Below are 21530 nucleotides of genomic sequence, written 5' to 3' on the forward strand. Positions count from 1 at the left end.
CCACCTGTTCTGCCGCGTTACACCCGGGCTGACAGCATTTTAAGCCCGGGCGGAAGAGGACTGGGGAGCAGCTGGGTCAGCGGGGGACCGGGAAGTGTGGTGACACACCTGCGTGTTCTTGTCCACATACTGGTGTGTCGCGACACACCGGTTGAGAACCACTGATTTAGACAACAGCAGACTGACTTTACCTTCAGACAGTGTACTTTCTCTCTACAGTTGTGCTGCTTTGTCTCAGCTCAGTGTTTGGACAGTGTTCTCTGCAAGAGCTGCCTACCTCCTGAAGACTTCAGGCTTGGTCTGATTATCCCCACCTGGATCCCAGTTCTTATTCTTCCCTTGCTGCACCTCGCCCACAGAGATCTCTCTTTCAAGGGGAATTAAGGTGGACCACACATCCAGCCTGGTCCCACACAAGTTTAAAAGGGAAAATAGGGACCCTGTCTCACAGCATGTATTTTAAAATTACCCCACTTAAGCGTTAGAAGTGGCATTTGCATGCACAGCCACACGCCCACTTAAAATTGTGTGCACATTTTGTGTGCGGTCAGGCTATTTTATAACATGTGCGCATATTCGCACGTATGTTATAAAATGGCTGCATTCATGGGTGTGGCCTATGAACTTGTGCACATGTGCACCCATGTGCCAGTTTAAAAGTTACCATCTTTGCTTGTATTTTTGGTGGCGCGGGCACACAGCTGACTATATCTGGTTATCCTAAAGTTAGTCACTTAAGTCTATCCGGCTAACTTTAGGACAGATCTAAGGGATGATCAGACTTAGCCGAATAAGTTACCTGTTAACTCTGAATGTCAGAGTTAGGGCCTCATTTTCCAATATCGCAGTGGTAACGCATGAGGGGGCGTGTCCCATGCAAATAAGGCATGTTTCGTGCAGCGGGGAAACATCGCGTGACGCGATGGTTTCGCCATTTGCGGAAATGGATTCGCAAATCGCAAAAACATCGTGCACCGCGATAAAACAACCAATGAATCTTCGCAGTACACGAAGTGTCCAAACAGCCTATTTCCACTCTTAGGTGCTGTGAGAGAGAGAGAGAGAGACTTGCTATAGTGCCTATGCCCTAGACAAGTATTTGTATCCCTATGGAAGGGCCACCTAGTAACTCGAGGTGGGGATTAGGTATGGGCGTAGGGGGTTGGGGGCCACTTTCACATTCAACATGAGACGTACGGAAAGAACAGTGGTCTCTAGTGAAGATTTGCTGGCCGTCGGAGTGAGGAAACTCACTCCAAGAAGAGATTTGGGTAACATTCTTTCAACCTAGCTTGTTGTTGCCCAGGTAGAGTGTCCATCAAGCTAGGTTGAGAGAATGTTGCCCAAATCTCTTCTTGGAGTGAGTTTCCTCACTCCGACGGCCAGCAAATCTTCACTAGAGACCACTGTTCTTTCCGTACGTCTCATGTTGAATGTGAAAGTGGCCCCCAACCCCCTACGCTCATACCTAATCCCCACCTCGAGTTACTAGGTGGCCCTCCCATAGGGATACAAATACCTGTCTAGGGAAGAGACACTATAGCAAGTCTCTCTCTCTCTCTCTCTCTCTCTCTCTCTCTCTCTCTCTCTCTCTCTCTCTCTCTCTCTCTCTCTCTCTCTCTCTCTCTCTCTCTCTCTCTCTCTCTCTCTCTCTCTCTCTATATATATATTTGGAATTGTCATGGACTGCAATAAACCTTTACTGGCCTCTAGCGCAGAATGTAACGTGAATGAAAGGGTATTAGCTGCGCTAACTTTGTGGCACATGATACATTGTTTCCTGCTTTCCATATGCTCTGCCCCAACCCTGCCCCTGAATACCAACTTGCAAATCGGCTGTTAGCGTGAATTTATCTCCCACAGTAACTCCTTGGAAAATGGCCAGCTTCACCCGGAATGCCCCAAACTTATCCGGCCAAATTTTAGTCAGATAATAGATTATCCAAGTAGAATTTATTTGGATAAATGCCCAAATATTCATTTAGCCAGATAACTTCAAAGTTATCAGGCTAAATGCATTTTGAATATGGACCTCCCAGAGTTTATCTCTGTTTTATATATTATAATATATTATTGTTTTACCCCAGCTGCTTCCAAGTGTACTAAGATCATGTTGGCAATGTTAGGATATCAGCATTATATAATGCTCTTTGATACACAGGCTCTTAAAACCTTTAGAATTTGTATATTTCTTCTGTGTGTATATACTTGATGTATTTCTACAGATTCTTACGTGGCTGCCCTGTCCAAAGAAAAGGACAATGATAAGAATATGCAAAATAGAAAAGTCTGGCAGTCAAAAATGTTTTTTGACCTTTTAGAAACTCAGTCACTTAAAACACATAAAGCAGTGAAAGTGTAAAAGGTGAAAAAGGTATTTTCATTACAGTTGCAGGACATTCCAAGTACACAGACTGGAGGTCATGCTAACCTATAGATAGTAATCACAAGATACCAAAAACAATACATTTTCCACCAAGTCCTTAAAAAAAAAAAAAAAAGAACTATTTCTGTCTTCTGAAATAAAGAATGTTTGACATTCACTGTGTCTTCTGGAATAAATTATGGTAACTGTCTTTCTGGATAAAGCTCCCTGGAGAAGCTTTTTTGGCAAAATGTGGACCACGTTGAAGCACTTGCAATACGTCAGATGTTACTTCTTTTGAGCAGATTTGTACGTACTGCAAACAGGCACTCCCAGGGGTGGAATAATCATGTTCAAAAGTCTGCATGTCAATAATAGCGTGAACACTTAATGCCTGCTCTCTAACAGGTAAATGTGCTCCTGTGCCGTGCTATAAGGGGTCGATTTTAAAACGTCTGCGTGTGCGGTTCCCAGCACATGCACATGGATGTGGCTATTTTATAACATGCGCTATTTTATAACAGGTCCTGGCCTTTCGCAAATCCCCCAGTTTTTATGCCCGCCGGGCTTTTAAAATTCGGGCATAAGTATGCATGGCTCCACTAAGTTTCAAAGTGAACTTGCATGCAGACGTCAGCCCTATGTGGGCTGTTACAGAACTACCTTCACTGTGAATACACCACTTTTCATATTTTATACTTTTTGTTTCATTTCTTTAATATATGCTTTAAGTGACTGGAGTTTCGAAAAGCTTTAAAAAATTTTCACTAAAGAACTCTTCTATTTTGCAGGTATTTAATCTGTGCCATGTGTCCTGAAGTAGTGTACATAGCAGAAACAATATGACTGCTTGATTGTAAGAGGAGGTATGAGGGGTATTAGTAAAATATGAGAGGTATATGTGCAAGATAGGGGTTGCATGCATTTAGAAAGCATGTGGAATACAAATATACATTTGACTGAATTTGTGTTAGAGAAATAAGATGTAAAATTGTGATTGAAAAGAAAGCCTAGCATAGGATAGAAGAGTGATGTGACTGTCATAATGAGTAATAGAGGTATTACGATAGTCCTAAATTGTTGTTAAAAGGAAAATGCTGTAATCCTTATAGTAAAGCAGTACTGTGCTTCTGTGCTTGCATTTCAAAGCACCTTACATGTTTTATGCACTTAAGTGACAATTTGAAAATCAATGAGGGGCTTGTGTGTGTTAAAGAACATGTGAAACCCATTTCATATGTACTTTTACCCACACTAGCAAGAGGGGTTCCTAGGAGTGAAATCTGGTTAGGCAAGGCATTTAAGCACATGCTTTGGATTTTTTAAAATCAGGGGTGTAAATGTACACACAGAAAGTGGCACCTGCTAGAAAGGAGGTAAAACTTTCTACATGAATGTGTATGCATGTACCAGGACCAACATGGAAATCTTCAAATGGACTCAGGCGCACTGGTCCTCTTTGAAACGTTGGGCTAAAAGCTGTGGGTACAAAGCCCTTTTGATGACTGTTAGAAAATTACTCTCTTTACAAGCAACTTTTGCATGGGGAACTTTCAATGGTGTTTAAAAAGTAGGGGAAGGTAGTTAAAAATGTTATTATGGTTGTTATAAATGCATTCACTCTGCAGCTCCTCATTACCTATCTTCTCATCTCTCTCCCTAAACCTAGGGATCTGCGTTTTGAGGTTTTTATTTTATTTTTACTGGGAATTTCAATGTTGTAACAAAAAAAAAAAATCAGTGGAAAAACAACTTTGTTTTTACAAACAGGAGAAAAATCTGGGGAAAAACCATTTTTCCACTGAAATTTTATTTTTATATAACATTGAAATTCCCAAGAAAAACAACATAAAAGCTGAAAACAAAAGTTCCTATCTATGCCCTTCCTCATGACCTCTATTCATCAGCAAGTTGCTCCTATCTATGCCCTTCTCCTCTACCACCTGTGCCATATGCCTGGAAAAATCTCCTGAGCCCATGTATTGTGTTCCCTCTCTGGCCATATTCAAATCCAGTTTAAAAACTTACATTTTTGAAGCTGCCTTTAAATCCTATACACTTCTCTAAAACAAATACACTTCCCACAGACTCATGTCATTTATGTTTGTCTTTACTAAACTGAAAGCTCTATGGAGCAGGGACAGTTTCTAATGTATATCTGTACAGCGCAGCGTATATCTCATATTCAAATTGAAAAAATAGTAGTAGTAGTATCTGATACAGGGAACATGGTTTCTTTCAGCTAATTTTTCTATTTTTCCCCAAAAGTCTAATAATGTTTTAAATATGTAAAAAATACTCCCACAGAAAAAGCAGGAGTTATGCAACTGCAGAAATACTATGGCCCTGACTTATCTTGGACACCAGACACAAATATAAGGTTTGTATAGATTTGGGGGATTGGGTGTTTGTATCTGTGGGTGCAGTGGAGGGTGTTAAATGAGTGTCTGTGGTGTTGCTGCCTCCTATGCCTTTAAAATATCTTTTATTTAGGCCATGACAAATATTTTCTCTCTCTTTGCCAAATGCTCCCCAAATATCTGTTTTTACAATAGCAGCAATTTGATTTATTTTCCACCATTTGCCCTCCAGAGACCAAAAAGAATTAAGGCGAATCAAGTTCCATATTCTTATATTTTGTACATATCTTAAAATATAAAGTAAAACCATTATCAAATAATGCATAAATTCTTTATCTCCTGATCATAAGAAAATGGAATGCTCCTGTCAGTCACTCAGCTGTGTGTTTCAGACAGGTTTGGCTGACATTAGACTTTTGATGCTTCACAACTTAAATGGCAGTTGAAAAAAATTAAACATTTTTTCATCTTGAGTCAAATTCCCTTTTCTAGGAAGCAATATTTCTTTTGTCAGAGGACCTACTGCCTGTCTAATTACCCTCATTAGAGAACTGATTTGGTTTAGGGCAACCACTTTTCATATACAAGCACATTTTTGCCATGAAAAGAGCAACAAGACCAGAGAAGCAGTAAGTTGGTGATTTATTTTTAATAGTTTTCTTGCTTTTTCAGTATTGGTTTTGACCTGACACTTGGTAGGGTTTTGTTTTGTTTTTTAACAAGCCACCAGTAGAGTTGCCTATTTAGGTTCTTAAGCGCCACAAACAGGCTTCATTTTCAGGATATCCACATTGAATATGCAAGAGATAGAGTTACATGCACTGCCTCCATTATATGACAATATATCTCATACATATTCATTATGGATATTGGCTCTTGAGGACTGGAGTTGCCCACCTCTGATATATGGCAAAATATACAGTGTAGCATTGAAAACCATAAGCAAGAGTAGGAAGCCAAGATCAGTGCTAATACAAAATAAGAAATACTTTAAGAAAATTATAAAGCTTCAGATCTAGCTCTGCCTGTTTTTTCTGACAGCAAGGGGAGGCCAGACTAGAATAAAAAAACCTCTTAACTATGAACAAGTAACTTGAGTGCATCAATTTTACTTCCAATTTTTGGGGGGTGATGCAAAATAAGTATATTGAACATGTGATCATAGTCTTCATGTAAAACTTTATAAATAGGCAATCTTAAGTACAGGTTTTAAAAATCTTTGGTGTTTGATTAGGTTTTCTTTAAATCTACTCTTGCTAGACCTCTGCCTCTCATTAGGAAGACATCATGGACTTTGGCTAATATTTTTTTTCACATGCCCTTGTACATATAATTGAATTATTGCATGAGTCTATTGTAGTCACAAGAGCAGGATATATTTCTCCTAGGAGGTACTTCCAGTGATGCACTTTGGGCTGTTAGTAGGAGTCACCATGAGAGCAGTAGTTGCCTTAAACCTTCTGCCCATGAGAAGTGTTTCTAAACTTAATAATCCTGAAGAACAGAAATCTAAGTGAGGAAGCTAACAAATCTTCTTGGCAGCACAAACTGCTGATTAATAAGCCAATGGTTCCTAAACCTGTAACACTGACTCCCAGAGTGAGATGGATTTTCAGGATATCCACAGAGTTCACAAATATATCTAACATTTTTTACCGCCTTTCTGGTCCATCAAAGGCCCACCCAATGTGGCTTTCAAAACAAAAAATAATTATATAACCAAAAGCAGTATAAATATATATTTCCCATGCATATATATTGTGGATATCCTGAAAACCCAACTGTGAGGTTAGCATGTCAGTATCGGAAGCCATTACACTAAATTATTATGTAGGTTCTATTTTTAATCCACAATCCTAGAATATTAACATAACATAAAATTCTTTACTTTTAAGCTAAACAGATATGACTTAAGATGTTTATTAGTATGACGTTATTTACCTTGCACAGTGTTTATGCTCTTCAAAACATTGTTTCCAAGGGTACTCACATTTAAATTATGTGGACTGTACAGTGAATTTCCTCCCAAGCCATCATTGTATCCGCCCGTCTGATTGATAACATGACGCAGGGTATCCACCTTAGCAAGACAAAACAAAATGAATCATTTTAAATTTGCTAAAGCAGCATAGCTTACATCAGGAAGCATTTTAAATGATGTGTGTCACAAAACATATTCTATGTGAGAGAAATTTATCAATCATAAAAGATCGGCAAAATTCCACAAACCCGTGTACAACAGAACTCTTACAGCTCTGTATTTTCAGTGCAATCTAACAAACAATAACACTATCAAAGAGCATAGGTCCTTGTTAACTGCCTGTAAAGTATAATTACTTGAGTGCAGATATGTATGAAGGTTCAATGTGGAAGAGGCCAGTTTGAAAGTTTTTATGAAAATTGTCCTCTAGCCTCAGTGAATAAAGTGTAGTTGCAATAGGACATCTTTATACTGTGACACAATATCGGTGGCATGGCCATACCTGGGAACTCTCTAGAAATTTGCATCAATTGCTGGGTCTCTGGGGAAACACTAAAACGGGCCTCTTTGTTTACAGCTCCAGCCAATCCCCTTTCAGGAAGCCTGCAAGAAATGGAGGAGGAAGGGGCGGGGAGTAGCCTGGAGCACACACACTGAGGGCAGCAGGTGGGGACAAATTGGAAAGAGGCTGCAACATACATAGTTCAGCCTGCAGCTGTGATATCAAGATTTGGAGCTCAGCTGAAGGTTGAGTGAGGGTGCACAAGTCAGGAAACTGAAACGTACAGGGGGTGAGAGAGAAGAGAATGCTGGCGTCAGGAAGAAGGAAGGGGAAGAATTCTGGAGGTTCATCCCTGGAGGGGAAAAGTGGTGGAGCTGACAGAGAGTGTGTGTAGATTAGCAGGGAGAGGGTGAAACAGAGAAAGCCCATACACATTATTGCTCCCTCCCCTCTCCTTCCCTCTGCTAATCAACAGCAATCAGGGTGACCGCAGCTCAAAGGTTCCCAGGTATGGGCATTACAGAATATGGGTTATGCAAAAAGGAGCACATGCATGCCCTGCAGTAAAGTCATCAATTACACCCAACATGTTATATTACAAGATGCATGTCAAGACTAATGCTTCTGACTTACAAGGCTGAACCACAAACTAAGACTGGAATGTACTTTAGTTTGGCCACATATATGATTGAAATTGTAGAAAGCCCTTAGTGCCATAAATAAAACCATGAAATAAACAAGAAAGTATAAATATGACAGATTTTGTCCAAATTGTCTATTAAAGTCAGATGGACCCACTCCCACTCCATGAGCTCAAGCCAGAGCCGAATGCACTCACAAAGTTTAAGGTTTCAAACATGAAGAAAATATCCCAAGTTTACTTTGCTTATTAATTGTAATAGATATTCAGTAGTTATAATGGATCACATTTAGAAGCAATAACAGTGTGGATTCTGCATGTAAATGCAGAACATTTCATTAGTCTTAGAGTAAGGTGGTATTTTTAGCCCAATCCCTACCCTGCTAGAAAGGCCCTAGTCTGGGGGCATTTCTCCTACCTGTGATTGCACATTGGCTCCGACTTGGGACCCCTGGTAAGAATCCCCATTCAGACTCTGCATGTTCATGTACATGTCCCCAGAATTTGGGAGGTTAAAAGAACCAGAAGAACCTGGAAAGGAAAGAGTTCAGTAGCTGAATAACAGAGAGCTACAAATATAACCCCAGAGGTCTCAGGGAAGGGAAAGGAAAATGAAAAGGGGAAGAGAAAAAAAGAAGTAAGGAAATTACTAATTTGTGAAGTTCAAACATCTGTGAATTAAAGAAAACACTTAATTTCAAACTTTGATTTAAGATGCATGTCTGTAATTTAATCCTCATTTTATCCTAGTTATAGTACTAAGATTGATTTTTTTTTTTTTACTTGCCTATTGGCTAGATTTGTGATTACTTTTGGAATCCAATTTCAAAGAGTTTTTGCTATTTGCTATCAAACAGTAATACTTTTGAACACAGAGTTCAAGCATATAAGATTTTTATTTTAAAAATTATTGTATTCTGCCCTACCCAGACATATAGTTCAGAGCAGATCACATTAATTCACATTCAACAATAACAAATAAGACAAACATAATTGACACAAAAACTTAAATACTGTAAAATACCTTAAAACCTAATAACACTTTAACATTTCCAAATTGTTCTCTAAAATTGCTAATCCTCAATAATGAAACAGTCATGGAAAAGAAAATACTAGAACACTGACTTAAGTAAAAATCTATCATTTATGCATTGAGTGCAATGATGGCTCATTAAAATGAGTCTGAAAGGATATAATGTCTACAACATAAGGTTAAAAACTTATTGGCCAGAACATATAACTCTCGTACAGATAGGTGATATTCTCTAAGGATTCTGGCAGTAAGCACTTAATGGTGGGTACTGGACTACCATTTATATTCCTTAGTCTGAGCACAATTTAACAGATGGGCATGGAACACTAAAAGGTAAATTACAAGCCTGTAAAGCTTTACAAACTAATCAAAATTGTCTACATTTTGAGAGATAAATAATATTCTGTGGGTTTCGAGGGGGGGGGGGGGGGCATGGAGAAGACCACAGACAAGATGGTGGACAAAGCAAGTTTTCAAAATTGAAATCCTGTTGCTGATTAGTCCATTTTGCTGTCAATCAACGTGTGAACTGACAGTGGCATACTGTCGTGACTGTGTTTCAGTCTGTGAGTAAGATAAATTCAGGTGGGCTTGCCAGCAGTAAAAGAATTAATCCATACTATTACTATTCTAATTACTGAAGTTTTCATTTGTGGCATTACATTTGGGAGACCAGATGGTTTTTTTGAAGCCTACACAGATAAGTGTTTTTTGATAAAATTTCTTTAAAGATGTTATTGAAGTTGCATATACAGTAGGTGTATGATTATAATTTGTGGTGCCAAGTCAATTAAGACCGATGACAGGGATAAGTTTTAGCACCATGATATATGCCACCTATCCTTAAAAAACAATGTTATTTTTGAAGTTTTTTGACACTCTACTAGTTTTTGTTTTGGATAGCGATACAGGTATAGGTGTGTTTTGCACATTTTTTTCATCGTGGTATGCACTATTAATATTCATTTCACATTGTAACATAAAGTGGCACCACAAGAAGGAAGCATAGATACATATCTAGAGACAAATTTATACTCAGCAATGTTATAAAAACATATACAGAAAAATATACACACATTTATTTATTTGTTTGTTTGTTTGTTTATATACACACGCACAATTTTTCATATGAAATCACAGCTGACCTAAAACCTATATATACTGACTAGTCCTAGAAAGTGGATATTAGAAATGAAATATGACCTAATAGCTTCCTGAACGAGAAGAGTCAAAACTGTGTAAACGATAGGTATATCATACTCACTGAAAAGCAGTCAATATCTCTATTTTTTTTCATATACAGGTGAATTTTCAAAGAAGTTACGCATGTAAATGTACATGATTTTGTAGCAATTTTCAAAAGCCATTTACCCTCATTAACTACTGTTAACATGGGTAAAACCTATTAACAATTCAATGGCATATACTGTAACAATTATCAAAAGCCCTCTTACATGGGTAAAGTATATTTACACATGTAAAACTCAGTTTTAAGCAGGTACTGTAAATGCTTTTGAAAATCAGGCCCATAGAGTTTTCAGATTTTCTTTGTAAATCAGATGCTTCACATACAGGCCAATACAGAACGGTGCGCTCGGTCGAGCACAGTGTTAGCCCCCGTCTGGACGCATATTTTCGACGCGCTATTATTACCCCTTATACAGTAAGGGGTAATAGCGCGAGGAAAACGCATGTCCCACCCCCCAAAAATAGCGCCAGCAACATGCAAATGCATGTTGATGAGCCTATTAGTTATTCCCACGCCATACAGAAAGTAAAATGTGCAGCCAAGCCGCACATTTTACTCTCAGAAATTAATGCCTGCCCAAAGGCAGGAGATAATTTTGGCCGGCACTGAGAAAGTGTACAGAAAAGCAGAAAAAACTGCTTTTCTGTACACCCTCCAACTTAATATCATAGCGATATTAAGTCGGAGGCCACAAACATTAAAAAAAATAAAAAATCGTAAAAAAAAAAAAAAAATCAGCCCGCGGCTCGCAGGTTGGAAGACAGACGCTCCATTTTGCTGGCGTCCGTTTTCTGAACCCATGGCTGTCAGCTGGTTCGACAACCGACGCCGGTAAAATTAAGCGTTGGCTGTCAAACCCGCTGACAGCCACTGTTTCTGCCAATAAGGAGGCACTAGGGACACGCTAGTGTCCCTAGTGCCTCCTTATTTGTGCGGGCCATCATTTGAATACAAAATTGCGTGCTCAGGAAAGTGGCCTGGGCGGACGTCGGGAGAGCAGGTGCTCGCCTCGAAGCGCCAGCTCTCCCAAGCATTTTACTGTATCAGCCCAATAGTTGGGAGAGATCCTTAAATAATCCTTGAACCAGTCACAAGAATACGACTGTTTTCTAAAGTACTGCTTTTCAGTGACTATGACATACCTATCTTTTACACAATTTTGCTATATTGGGTCCATCAAGCCTGGTATCCTGTTTCCAACAGTGACCAATTCAAGTCACAAGATCCCAAATAGTAAATAGATTACTTGCTGCTATTGCACAGTGATAAGTAGTGGCTATTCTAGCCGGATAACAAATTATCTGGCAAGAATTTAGCCGGGTAAGTCGGGGGAGTTTCTGGGGTGAGAGGTAGGCATTCTAGGGAGGAGCTGAGTAAGCCGGTTAACTCAACCAGCTAACTCTAGATGTGCCATGGGGCAGGTCTAAAGTTAGCTGGATACCAAATATCCTGCTAACTGTAACTTATCCGGGTATATTCAGTGGTATGGCTGCGCCGCTGAATATCCCAGTTAAGTTAGCTGGATATGGGTATCCAGCTAACTTAACTATCCACTTAGCATCTGAATATTTAACCCTGTCTTAACCACATACTCCGGCAATGAATACCAGAGCTTAATTGTGTTTTGAGTGAAAAATAATTTTCTCCGGTTTGTTTTGAATGTTCTACTTATTAACTTCATAGAATGTCCCCTAGTCTTTGTTTTTTTTTTAAGACTCAATAAAGGTAACAGTAAATAAAAGAAGGACTGGTACATACCGGAATTTGGTGTAGTAGGTGAGTTTGTCTGGTTATTTTGAACAGCTGCTGCTACAGCATGTGCTGCAGTCACAGCTGTTTTTGCAGCATAAAGGTTGGCTTCTTCCTGAAATTTTCCAATGTTCTTCTTGTACCTGATTCTCTTGTTGCCAAACCAGTTGGAAACCTGTGGGTTTGGAATACAAAAACTGTTAAGTTTCAATATGCAAAAGTTTTTTAAAAGTGTGTGATTACTCTAAGTCATTATGTTTGGGTCCATCAAGTACAAAATTCTTAGCCTTCGAACTAATATCCACTGGGTAATGAAATTAATTAAGTAATAATTAAGGATCAGTTGAGTAGTAGTATAGGTATAAGCATGACATAGTTCTCTTTATTTCCTGGCAAAAATGGATACATAAGGGATTATTCATGACTACATCTTGTAGCTTGCTGATGTGATTAACTTGGAAAGCCAACTGCTCACAAGAAAGCATTTGTCAAGTGAATAAAAGCAAGAATACATAAAGGTGATGTTTGGTTTTAAGTGAGAGAGCAAGAAAGTAGGTTGAAAAAGAATGTAATTGTTCTTTGTCTTTGGGCTGGAACAACCTTGGCAGCCATACAATTAGAATCAAGTTTGGTCAGATGAAAATAAAAGGAATAATATAAATATATACATATATACAGTACATATAAATCAGTGAATGAAGTGTTGCTTTGTCGTCTTGCTTTGAACATAACTGTACTACTGCCAAAACAGTAGTGATAGACCATGGCTTTGAACAGCTTCAGAACAAGTTATAAAGCAAACTGCAAAAGCAAAAAAAAGTCCTAAATTCAGAGTTTAGAATAACATTTAATTCAATTTCTAATAACCTGCATGATATGTTATTCTCCAAAGCCTTAGGGGTAAATTTTAAAAAGGTTATATGCGAAAAAATGCACATGCATGCACATATGTGAATCAAAGGGTCACATATGTGCATATATGCACCTTCATTAGTAAACATATGCGCAAAAATAGTGAGCATGTTAGGGGCATAGTTTGCACATATATGCGTAATGAGCTACATTAATAGCGACTTATTTATTTGATTTATACTGTACTGCTCAGGAAGTACAAAGTGGATTACATTCAGGTACTTAGATGCGAATGTCATCAACACTGTGTGAGTACATTTACAACTGCTCGTTTACATGTCATGTTCAAGCTTTCATGGTTTTTTTTTTTCGACTTGGTGTCCAACAGGATGGCTTCTCTGACTAAGTGGCAGGGCAGCAGGCTAGGGAAGTGGGTGGCCCTGGAATAGTTTGGGCCATACTGAGGGGTAACTAGGACAGACTGGGCTATCCAGTCTGTCCTAGTTACGCATATCCAGCATAGCTCTCCGCTTCAACAGCAGGGGAGAAAGTTTGACACTTCACGCATATCCAGCATAGCCCTCTGCTTCAACGGCAGGGGAGCAGGACTGATACTTCACTTTCAATGCAAAGCCAGCATAGCTCTCTGCTTCAATGGCAGGGGGGAAAGACTGATACTTCACTTTCAATGCATATCCAGCATAGCTCTCTGCTTCAACGGCAGGGGAGAAAGTTTGACACTTCACGCATATCCAGCATAGCTCTCTGCTTCAATGGCAGGGGGGAATGAAGAAAGGTGGATCTATATTCAGGCAACAACCAACAAGGACTGAATTACATATTCTGGATAAACAGATAAGCATGGGTGTAGCTTGCTTATTGCGGTGGTTAATACCCCTAACTAATTAAGCTATTTCACTTAGATGCAATTCCTACACTGCTCTCTACATTAATGGCAGGGGTGGAAGGGAAATATAATTAAAAAGGTTACTAACAGCCAAGAGAAACAGATAAGTATGTGAGAGAAAAAAAAAAGTGCGAAAGATTGCTGGGCAGACTGGATGGGCCGTTTGGTCTTCTTCTGCCATCATTTCTGTTTCTATGTTTCTATACTGAGAGGTAACTAAGATAGACTTGGCTATACTAGAGAGTGGTAATGAGTGTACCTGGGACAGACTGGGCCATGCTGAGGGGTAACTGGAATAGACTTTGCTACATTGTGGGATTGCAGTGAGTGTACCTGAGACAGACTGGGCTATACTGGAGGTAACAGGGACTGACTGAGCTATACTGGGTGGTGATTGTGAGTGTACCTGGGACAGACTGGGCCACCTTGGGACATGGGAATAAGTGGTGGAGAATCCATTTTCAAAATGATTAATGGGCTTATGGATATTCATGACACAATGATTGAGAAGGGAGAGAGAACACATGAGGAAGAGGAGGAGGAGGTACCCTTACAGGAAGTATGCAGGATTAAGGTACAGTTTTTGGATCTGTCAGAGGAGCAAGTCATATTCAGGTTCAGATTCAACAAGGAAAACATATTGTACCTATACTAGAAGTTAGAGTTGGACCTGCACCCTTCTACCCTGCTATGCCTTGCCAGTTCATATCAAGGTCATTACTGCCCTGGCATTTTTGGCCACCAGCATCTTCCAGACACTTCTAAGGGTCATGGCTGGAATAAGCCACTCTGCAACCTCCACAATGTATGGAGAAGTTTCTGGCTGTGTTTCTCAGGAAAGCTCATCACAATATATCTTTTCATTGGAGCAAACAGCAACAACAAATAATGACTGATTTCTACAACATTACACACTTCCCCTCTGTCTTGGGGGCTATTGATTGCACTCACATCCCTATAAGGGCATTAGGGGATCATGGGGCCACCTTCTGCAACTGCAAGGGTTTCCATTCCCTTCAATATGCAGGTGGTCTGTGATGTCAAGGGAATCCAGTTACAATGCCTACATCCTCTTACAGTCAATAATTCATGATCACTTCTAGGAAGGGAACATCACCGAGAACTGGCTTCTAGGTAGGAATGCACATCTTACTATCATCACTCGGTAGCTAACCTCTTTTTGTCTCCTTCATATTTAGGTGGAGTGACATCATTGGTCCAGGAGGATCGCTCCAGCCTTGACCAGTGAACAACCCCACTGACCACCACTAAGAAATATATAACTCTGTTCTTTTCTGTGTTATCCCCTACAAGTGATAGAGGATATCCACTCAAAACTTTACTCATGTTCCTGCTAGCTAACCTACACTGCAGATGCTTGCTATAACAGGGCCCGCTAGCAGATCAGGGCAGTCATCAAGAGAACCTCTGGCCTATTAAAAACACTTTTCTGCTGCCTGGACTGATCTGAGTGATGCCTTCTCTACAACTCTGCTAAGATCTGTGAGATCTTTCTAGCTTACTGCCTCCTCCAAAGGGACAAGAAGATCGTCTGGATAAAGAGGAAGAGGAGGAGGAGGAGGAGGGGCATGACCTGCATCAGGAGAAATTGCAGGAGATATATCACCAGTCTTAACAGAAGTCTATACAGGAAAGGAACATTCTGATACAAAGACATTTTAGAAGATGAAGGTGCATTTATTTACATGTAGAGCTCAATGTGCTGATTATTATATAAAATAAATTTATAGATTCCTTCGCCGTCCTCTTTTTCAGGGTGGAAGCTCAGCTGCCTTGGCCTGTCCCAGTCTCGTGCTCCTTAGCAGCAGTGTCCAATCACAACTGATGCTGCCTTCAGAGGCCTGGAAACTGGAGGCAGCGATACATGTTCATAGCTGTTGGTAGGGTTTGGCGAGCTGTGAGACTGCTGAGAAACAGTGGTAGGCCTTTCCTCTTCAGTCACCTCAGGTGAGGATTCCACCTCTGCCCTCAGATGATGGTGATGTTGGAGGTGGCATCGGTGTGGGAGGTGGCACAAGAAGAGGTGGAACCATAATGGTTGATGGTGGAGCAAGAAGTGGAACTGCCAATGGGGCAGGCTGAACTCCAGCTTGGGGACGTGCAGCAAAGGCTAGTGAGGGCTGCATCCAGGGAGGCGCAAAACATAGATGGAAGCATTGGGGGCTGCAGCTGGCAGGGTGGCATACGCTGCAGCATCTCCCTCCTCAGTGCAGTCTGGGCCTGCATTTCCTCATTAATTCCCCTTTGTTTCTGGCACATGCCCTGCATCTCCTGTTGGATGACATCCCTTAAGCCCTGGATGTCATTCCTGAGGCCTTTGATATCCTCCACCACTCTGGCATTTAGTCCTAGAATGCATCTCTCAGCTGGACTGACCTGCACCTCCTCTTCTCTTGCTGAGATGAGGGCTTCCTCAGCTGAGCTACCCTTCTCCTCACCAGAGGTCTGGCATGCATGACATGGTTGCAGTCAGCTAGGTTTCCATTATGCCGTCCTCCTCCATCACAGGATGGTGTTGCTCTGGTAATGGGTGCTCCTCAGCTGATCCCTCCTCATCCTCAGTGTTGTCTTCTGGACTTGCAGGCAGTACCCATAAGCACTGCCTTGCCCATTGGAGGCCACTGTGTCCTGAAGCACTGGAATCCTTGCCATGCCCCTCCCCTGAAAAAAGGAAAAGTGTACATACATTCAATATATATCCTATGTGGATTTTTCTCTTCACACTCACTGGATCTTTCTGGCAAACATTACAGCTCCAAGGGCCCTACTCAAGCATCTCTACTACTCCATTAATTATGTAGAAAGCATTCCCATGGTAGTGAGATCTATCTTTGAAGTACTTGTAAAGCACCAAGCGGCATGGACAGAGAAAGGACTCACAAATTGGTGTGGCTCTTCACAACTGGTCCTATCAGCCTTGTGCACCATGTCTTATCTCTAACAAAGAGCATAGCTATATGTAAGGGGAGGCCATTTTCTGCCTCTTATTAACACCTTTATCTGGTACAATTATCCTTGGTTTGACAAATGTCTCACTAGACCTAGCCTCTTTGATGTCAACATAGTGTTAGCATGCAATGCAGGTGCAGTACTCTCCCATTGGGTGGGGTGTTTCCATTGATTATCAGCATTGGGCCAGTATTTCCATAGAGGAGGCTCAGGGGACAGTTAAGTAAGATTTTAGGTAAGGATTTCTGGAAAGTGAAGATTGAAGAGAGAAAGAAGGGAGTAGTGTACAGGGATATTCTAGAGGTAGGGCATCCTGCCAAGAAATTATCACCAGATTCATCTGATTCTGCTACAAGCAGCCCAAGACTATAAGGAGAGTGAACATAACCTAGGAAGAAAAGAATTTGCTAACTAACATCTACTGGGGGACCCAGAGTGGAAGTGATATCAGTCCCTAATACCTGACCAGTGTAGTAGGTCATCAGATGTGCATATAGAAACTGTGGCAAAAATATACAGAATGTTTTCATGGTTAGACATTCATTTCCCAGTCATCAATCTGTAAAGCATTTTATTTTCTACAACAGCGCAAGTGTGCTGAGTGTCTTTTTGGAGACATTAACTAATGAGGAGAAAAAGTCTGTGAGCAGAATAACATTCTGGCAATGAAAATACTCTGCTTTTCCCCCTGTGCAAGAATCCCGGGAGGTCATGAGGCCTTGCGTGATCCATGGCCATCCCTGTGTGCTCCCATGCCTTTCCCTGAATAGGGAATACTTATATAAATGTATGATACTTTACATAATTATAGTCATTAAATACGAGTACTTTATATGTGTTTCCTGTATAAACTGCTTACCTTGATGGCCTTTAGGTTCTGAGATGTCCAGGTGTCCCACGTCTCTCACGACTGCCTCCAAATGGTGCCAAATACCATCCGTTCTGCTGCAGATAAGGTGATCTGGTTTCCAGGCCCATCAGAATTCATTCTGGCCTGCTTCTGCTTCACCAGAGGACCTGCCACTTGTGGCTTAGGTCTTTCACAGTGCAGTTATTGTAGAAGACCACATTGAGCCTGTGATGGATCTTCTCCTACATCCTCTCTTTCCTGAATTAGCCCACTTGTGTGAATTCTGGCCCATACAGGATATTCTGGACTTTCTTAACCTTATGGACAAAAAAGTTTACCTTCCTTTTCTGGAAGTTGAGCTTTCTAAGCAGGGCTTCCTTCTTCCAGATATGGGGAATGCAGGAAGACAAGAACTGGGAGCAAGTCCTTTATATTCACATACAGATGTAGATTGCATATTTTTGCACACATAAAGGGGCAGGATTTACATGAGCAATTATTACACATGTACATTTTTAAAAAATTATGGTAATGTACATTTTTTTGTTATAATTTACATATATTGGTTTAATATAGGCATATCTAGTCATTGCAATGTTGTGGTATGCACGTAATTTTTCTACATGGCTGTGTGCAAAGTTGGGCTGTAAATGGAATAGCTGCAGAATCCAGCAAATCATGGACTTTCAGAGCCAGTCCCAGTGTTATCCCAATAGCTTTCAATATGGGTAAGACCTAGGCTGGCTCTGCCTGTCCCTGATAATATGGAGCCTGCAGCTATCCTACCTCCAGAACGTATATCTTGGGTAGGAAAGCAAGTCATGTGTGGATGATGACCTTATCCTTGAAATCTGGATTAATTATATTTTGGCCTTGGTTTTTATTCTTTAAACTTGCTTTTTTCTTTGTAAGGAACAGAACCTTAGTTCAGCAACAAGCTATCTCTTATGAATTTTTATGTGCCCTGTGTATTACTATGTATAAGGCAAATAATTTCTACTGGGTGTCTATAGCTTCTTCTACCCTATTAATTCTTTGTGGTGTGCTTATTGTTGGGATGGGAAGCAGCTGATGGAAATTACAGTTCTGACCCAGTTTCAGGTGATAGTCAAGCTCTGATGAGTGGCTGAAAATAGTGCTTCTATTTAGGAGCCGCCAGCACTGGCCCCTGTTGTTATACTTGAACTTAGTTTGTGGGCCCTTGGGTCGTGGAGAGAGCTGACTCCACCCACAGGGAGGAGCCCTGTGGTGACTGTCCATGACAGGCGGGGTCTCAGCAGTGATGGACACAGGAGTCAGAGATATATTTATTATACAGCAAAGAGAAACCCAAGGAGCGGGTTTGTAAACTCAGTCCTGGAGTAGGACGACCTGAGATGGATTCTCCGGTAGTGGTCCGCAGAGTGGGGGAACCCGGGAGATACTTGCTTCTTGGTAGTTCTTGTGCGTGGTAGCTCCGGTAGTGGTCCGCAGTGTGGGGTAGGCTGGATATAGATGTTGGCAGCAGGCACAAGACAGCGTGATTCTGGTAGTGGTCCGCAGAGCGGGGTAACCCGAGGATCCGCACAGCAAGAGAGAAGCAGAGTTGAAGATCAGGTCTAGTACTCACTCCATAGTGTTGCAGTAGAGATATCATTGTAGCAGCGGCGGAGACTTGGAGTAGGGACACTGAAGGGTTATCCGTAGAAGTAGCGAGAGGTACTCACTAAGCTGATGAAGGTGAGACTCGCAGGAAAGGCTCTCCAAGGAGCGGATAGCCCTGAGTGCAGCAAGGCCCCCGAGGAGCAGGTACCTGAGTCACTCAGTCTGGAATGCAGGAACAGCAAGGCGAAACATCTCTGAGAAAAGGAATTGAGCAAGATGGAATCCTTGCTAACTCATTGGTAGGAAGGTCCAGTAGACTTAAGTACACGTAAGCAGTGATGTCATGCGGAGGGGACGCCCCTGAGGTTCCCGCCATGACGTGGATAAGACGGAGGCAGGAGCGTACGCGCGTGCTCTAAGTTACACCAGATTCAAGATGGCAACCAGTATCACCCATGCCATCCCAGGGATGACAGGGAGGTCGGTGTCCAGAGGCAATGGTGGCCATCTTAGCCAGAATTGGAGCTACAGGGCAAAATGAGGTGAGCAGCAAAGGTCGCAGCCGTCTGCGACCGATGTGCGCAACACCTGTCTTCATGATAAAATAAGAAATAACATGCTTCACGCTCTATCATATATGTAGCGGTGGTAGGATGGTTTTAACACAAGTTAGCCCAGATAAGGGCTGACCACTAAAGTGAGAAAAGGCCAGAAGATAATTACAAGTGTATAAAAAAGTGTATAGAAAAGGATAAATCCAGAAACAAATACCTTAAGGACACAGAACTTAGTTCCAGTAAATCAGCTACTAAAAGTGTTTGGCCATGGATAAGGAAAGATAAGGAGGGAACATACTTAAAACAATCTCTAGAGTAGGAGAAAGGACAAACTGAATTATCCATCACTCTGAACCATAATGCTATTGAAAGCATATGGAGAGAAAGGTACCAAAGACAGCAATGTCTTAAGGATATAAGGTATAAATCCAATGGGATGGCCACTAGGAGTGATTTGATCAGAAAACCATAAAGAAGGGTCACTAATTTAACACAATATACACTTAAATTAAAAAAAAAAAAGAATTCCAAAAGAGATGGAATTAACCAAAGGGGGAGCTGTATCCCTGGTAAGGGGGGCTTAGGGGTTACTCCTACATGCACACGGTATGACCCCAAGATTCAAGGACTAAACAGGTGGGGTCAGCTCACTGCTTAAACAGGCCTCTTCTTTTGGCCTGCCTACTGCCCGCAGGGTATGGGGGAGAAGAATCATAATAGGGAATAACTAAAAAGATAAGTATAATGAATATTAGAATGTCATAAGAAAGAACATGCTAAAGGAATAAAGAACCCTACAAAAGGAGTTGGGGAAAACCCATACTTGTAAAAGAAAAATGAACCAATAACTCAATATGTGTAGGGAGGACAAAAATAAACCTTGGGAAACCACCCCCAGACAAATCAGTTTTACTCTGAAGACCTCTTTTGACCTAACTTAAGGTTGGAAGAAGAGGGGTGTGTATCCCTCTAATATTCTGACTTCCGGGGTCTCTCCACCCCACCAAATGGCCATAAGGAAAGAAGATCGCTAAAATCAGGACTTTTGATGCTCTCTTGTTCTCCTCTCCTTCTCCTCTTGAAGGCTGTTGGGAGGGGGGAGAGTTCTCCTGGGAGAACTTATGAACTGTGAGACTTAACTACTGTCACACATTTTACCAGGGCCTGTGTTTTGTTTACTCCCTCCCTCTTGGTCCTTGGCTTGAACCTAACTGGAATAGATAGGATTTACAATAGAGGAGGGAATTTGTCCCTCAGGAGTGTATAAAAAGATGATGATGGCAGTGATCCAACTAAGGTCACCCTCTTTTGCTCCCCAGGGGCATTAGCACTGTTCCCACGGTGGGGTGGGGGAAATGATACTTGAGGCCTCCACTACCACTCTTGGTCCACAGTGCTGCCTTTTTCTACTTTTTCCACTTTCTTACCAGTGGGCTAGTGGCCTATGCTGGCTTGATGCTGGCTTTTGCCTGCCTTTTGGGGGGGGCGGCTCAACACATTGAGTAGATGTTCTTGGTAAAAGCTGAGAAAAGGGGGCTACAGTCCTTGAACCCTTGATTCCACTTGGGGTTTGGGTTGTAAAAAAAAATAGATATCAGGAAAAGGATCCATGTTACCCTGAGCAGCAAAGGGGAGGGGAGATCTCATTGGAGAGAGGGGCATGGGCAATGTTATGGCTACATCAGTTGGTTGAGCCCCCAAGGCTCCTTACTTGCCAAGATATTCTGGGATCCAAAAGGACTTCAACAGCTTGGCAACTGCACTGTCTGATGTTTTGGAGTGTGAATTTGTGGCACCCTTCCAGGGTTTTGAGGCCCCGGAGGTGGGGGGTGGAGGATGAGGTAGCATGCTAGCCTAAGGGCACCCCTACTTGGGGTGCCCTGGCTTATGACAGGGTTAGCATCTTTCCTCACCGCCTGTATAATAGATAT

The 21530-nt window shown here is 41.4% G+C and overlaps 1 protein-coding gene across 5 annotated transcripts in view; it reads right to left on the reverse strand.

Moving 5' to 3' along the window:
• The window catches only part of PBX3 (PBX homeobox 3), a 551690-nt gene that overhangs the window by 25555 nt on the left and 504605 nt on the right, over positions 1-21530 (reverse strand). For 2 of the 5 annotated variants that reach the window (XM_029613931.1, XM_029613930.1), the window contains 3 exons: positions 11889-12054; positions 8267-8379; positions 6716-6805 (listed from right to left, as the gene is read on the reverse strand). In XM_029613931.1, coding sequence (XP_029469791.1) covers positions 6716-6805; positions 8267-8379; positions 11889-12054 — 369 coding nt within the window. Of the gene's footprint in view, positions 1-6715; positions 6806-8266; positions 8440-11888; positions 12055-21530 lie in introns of those variants that run through there. The other 3 variants (XM_029613935.1, XM_029613932.1, XM_029613933.1) reach the window with 2 other exon arrangements.

Source organism: Rhinatrema bivittatum, chromosome 8 (assembly GCF_901001135.1).
Source record: "Rhinatrema bivittatum chromosome 8, aRhiBiv1.1, whole genome shotgun sequence".
Classification (NCBI taxonomy): Eukaryota; Metazoa; Chordata; class Amphibia; order Gymnophiona; family Rhinatrematidae; genus Rhinatrema; species Rhinatrema bivittatum.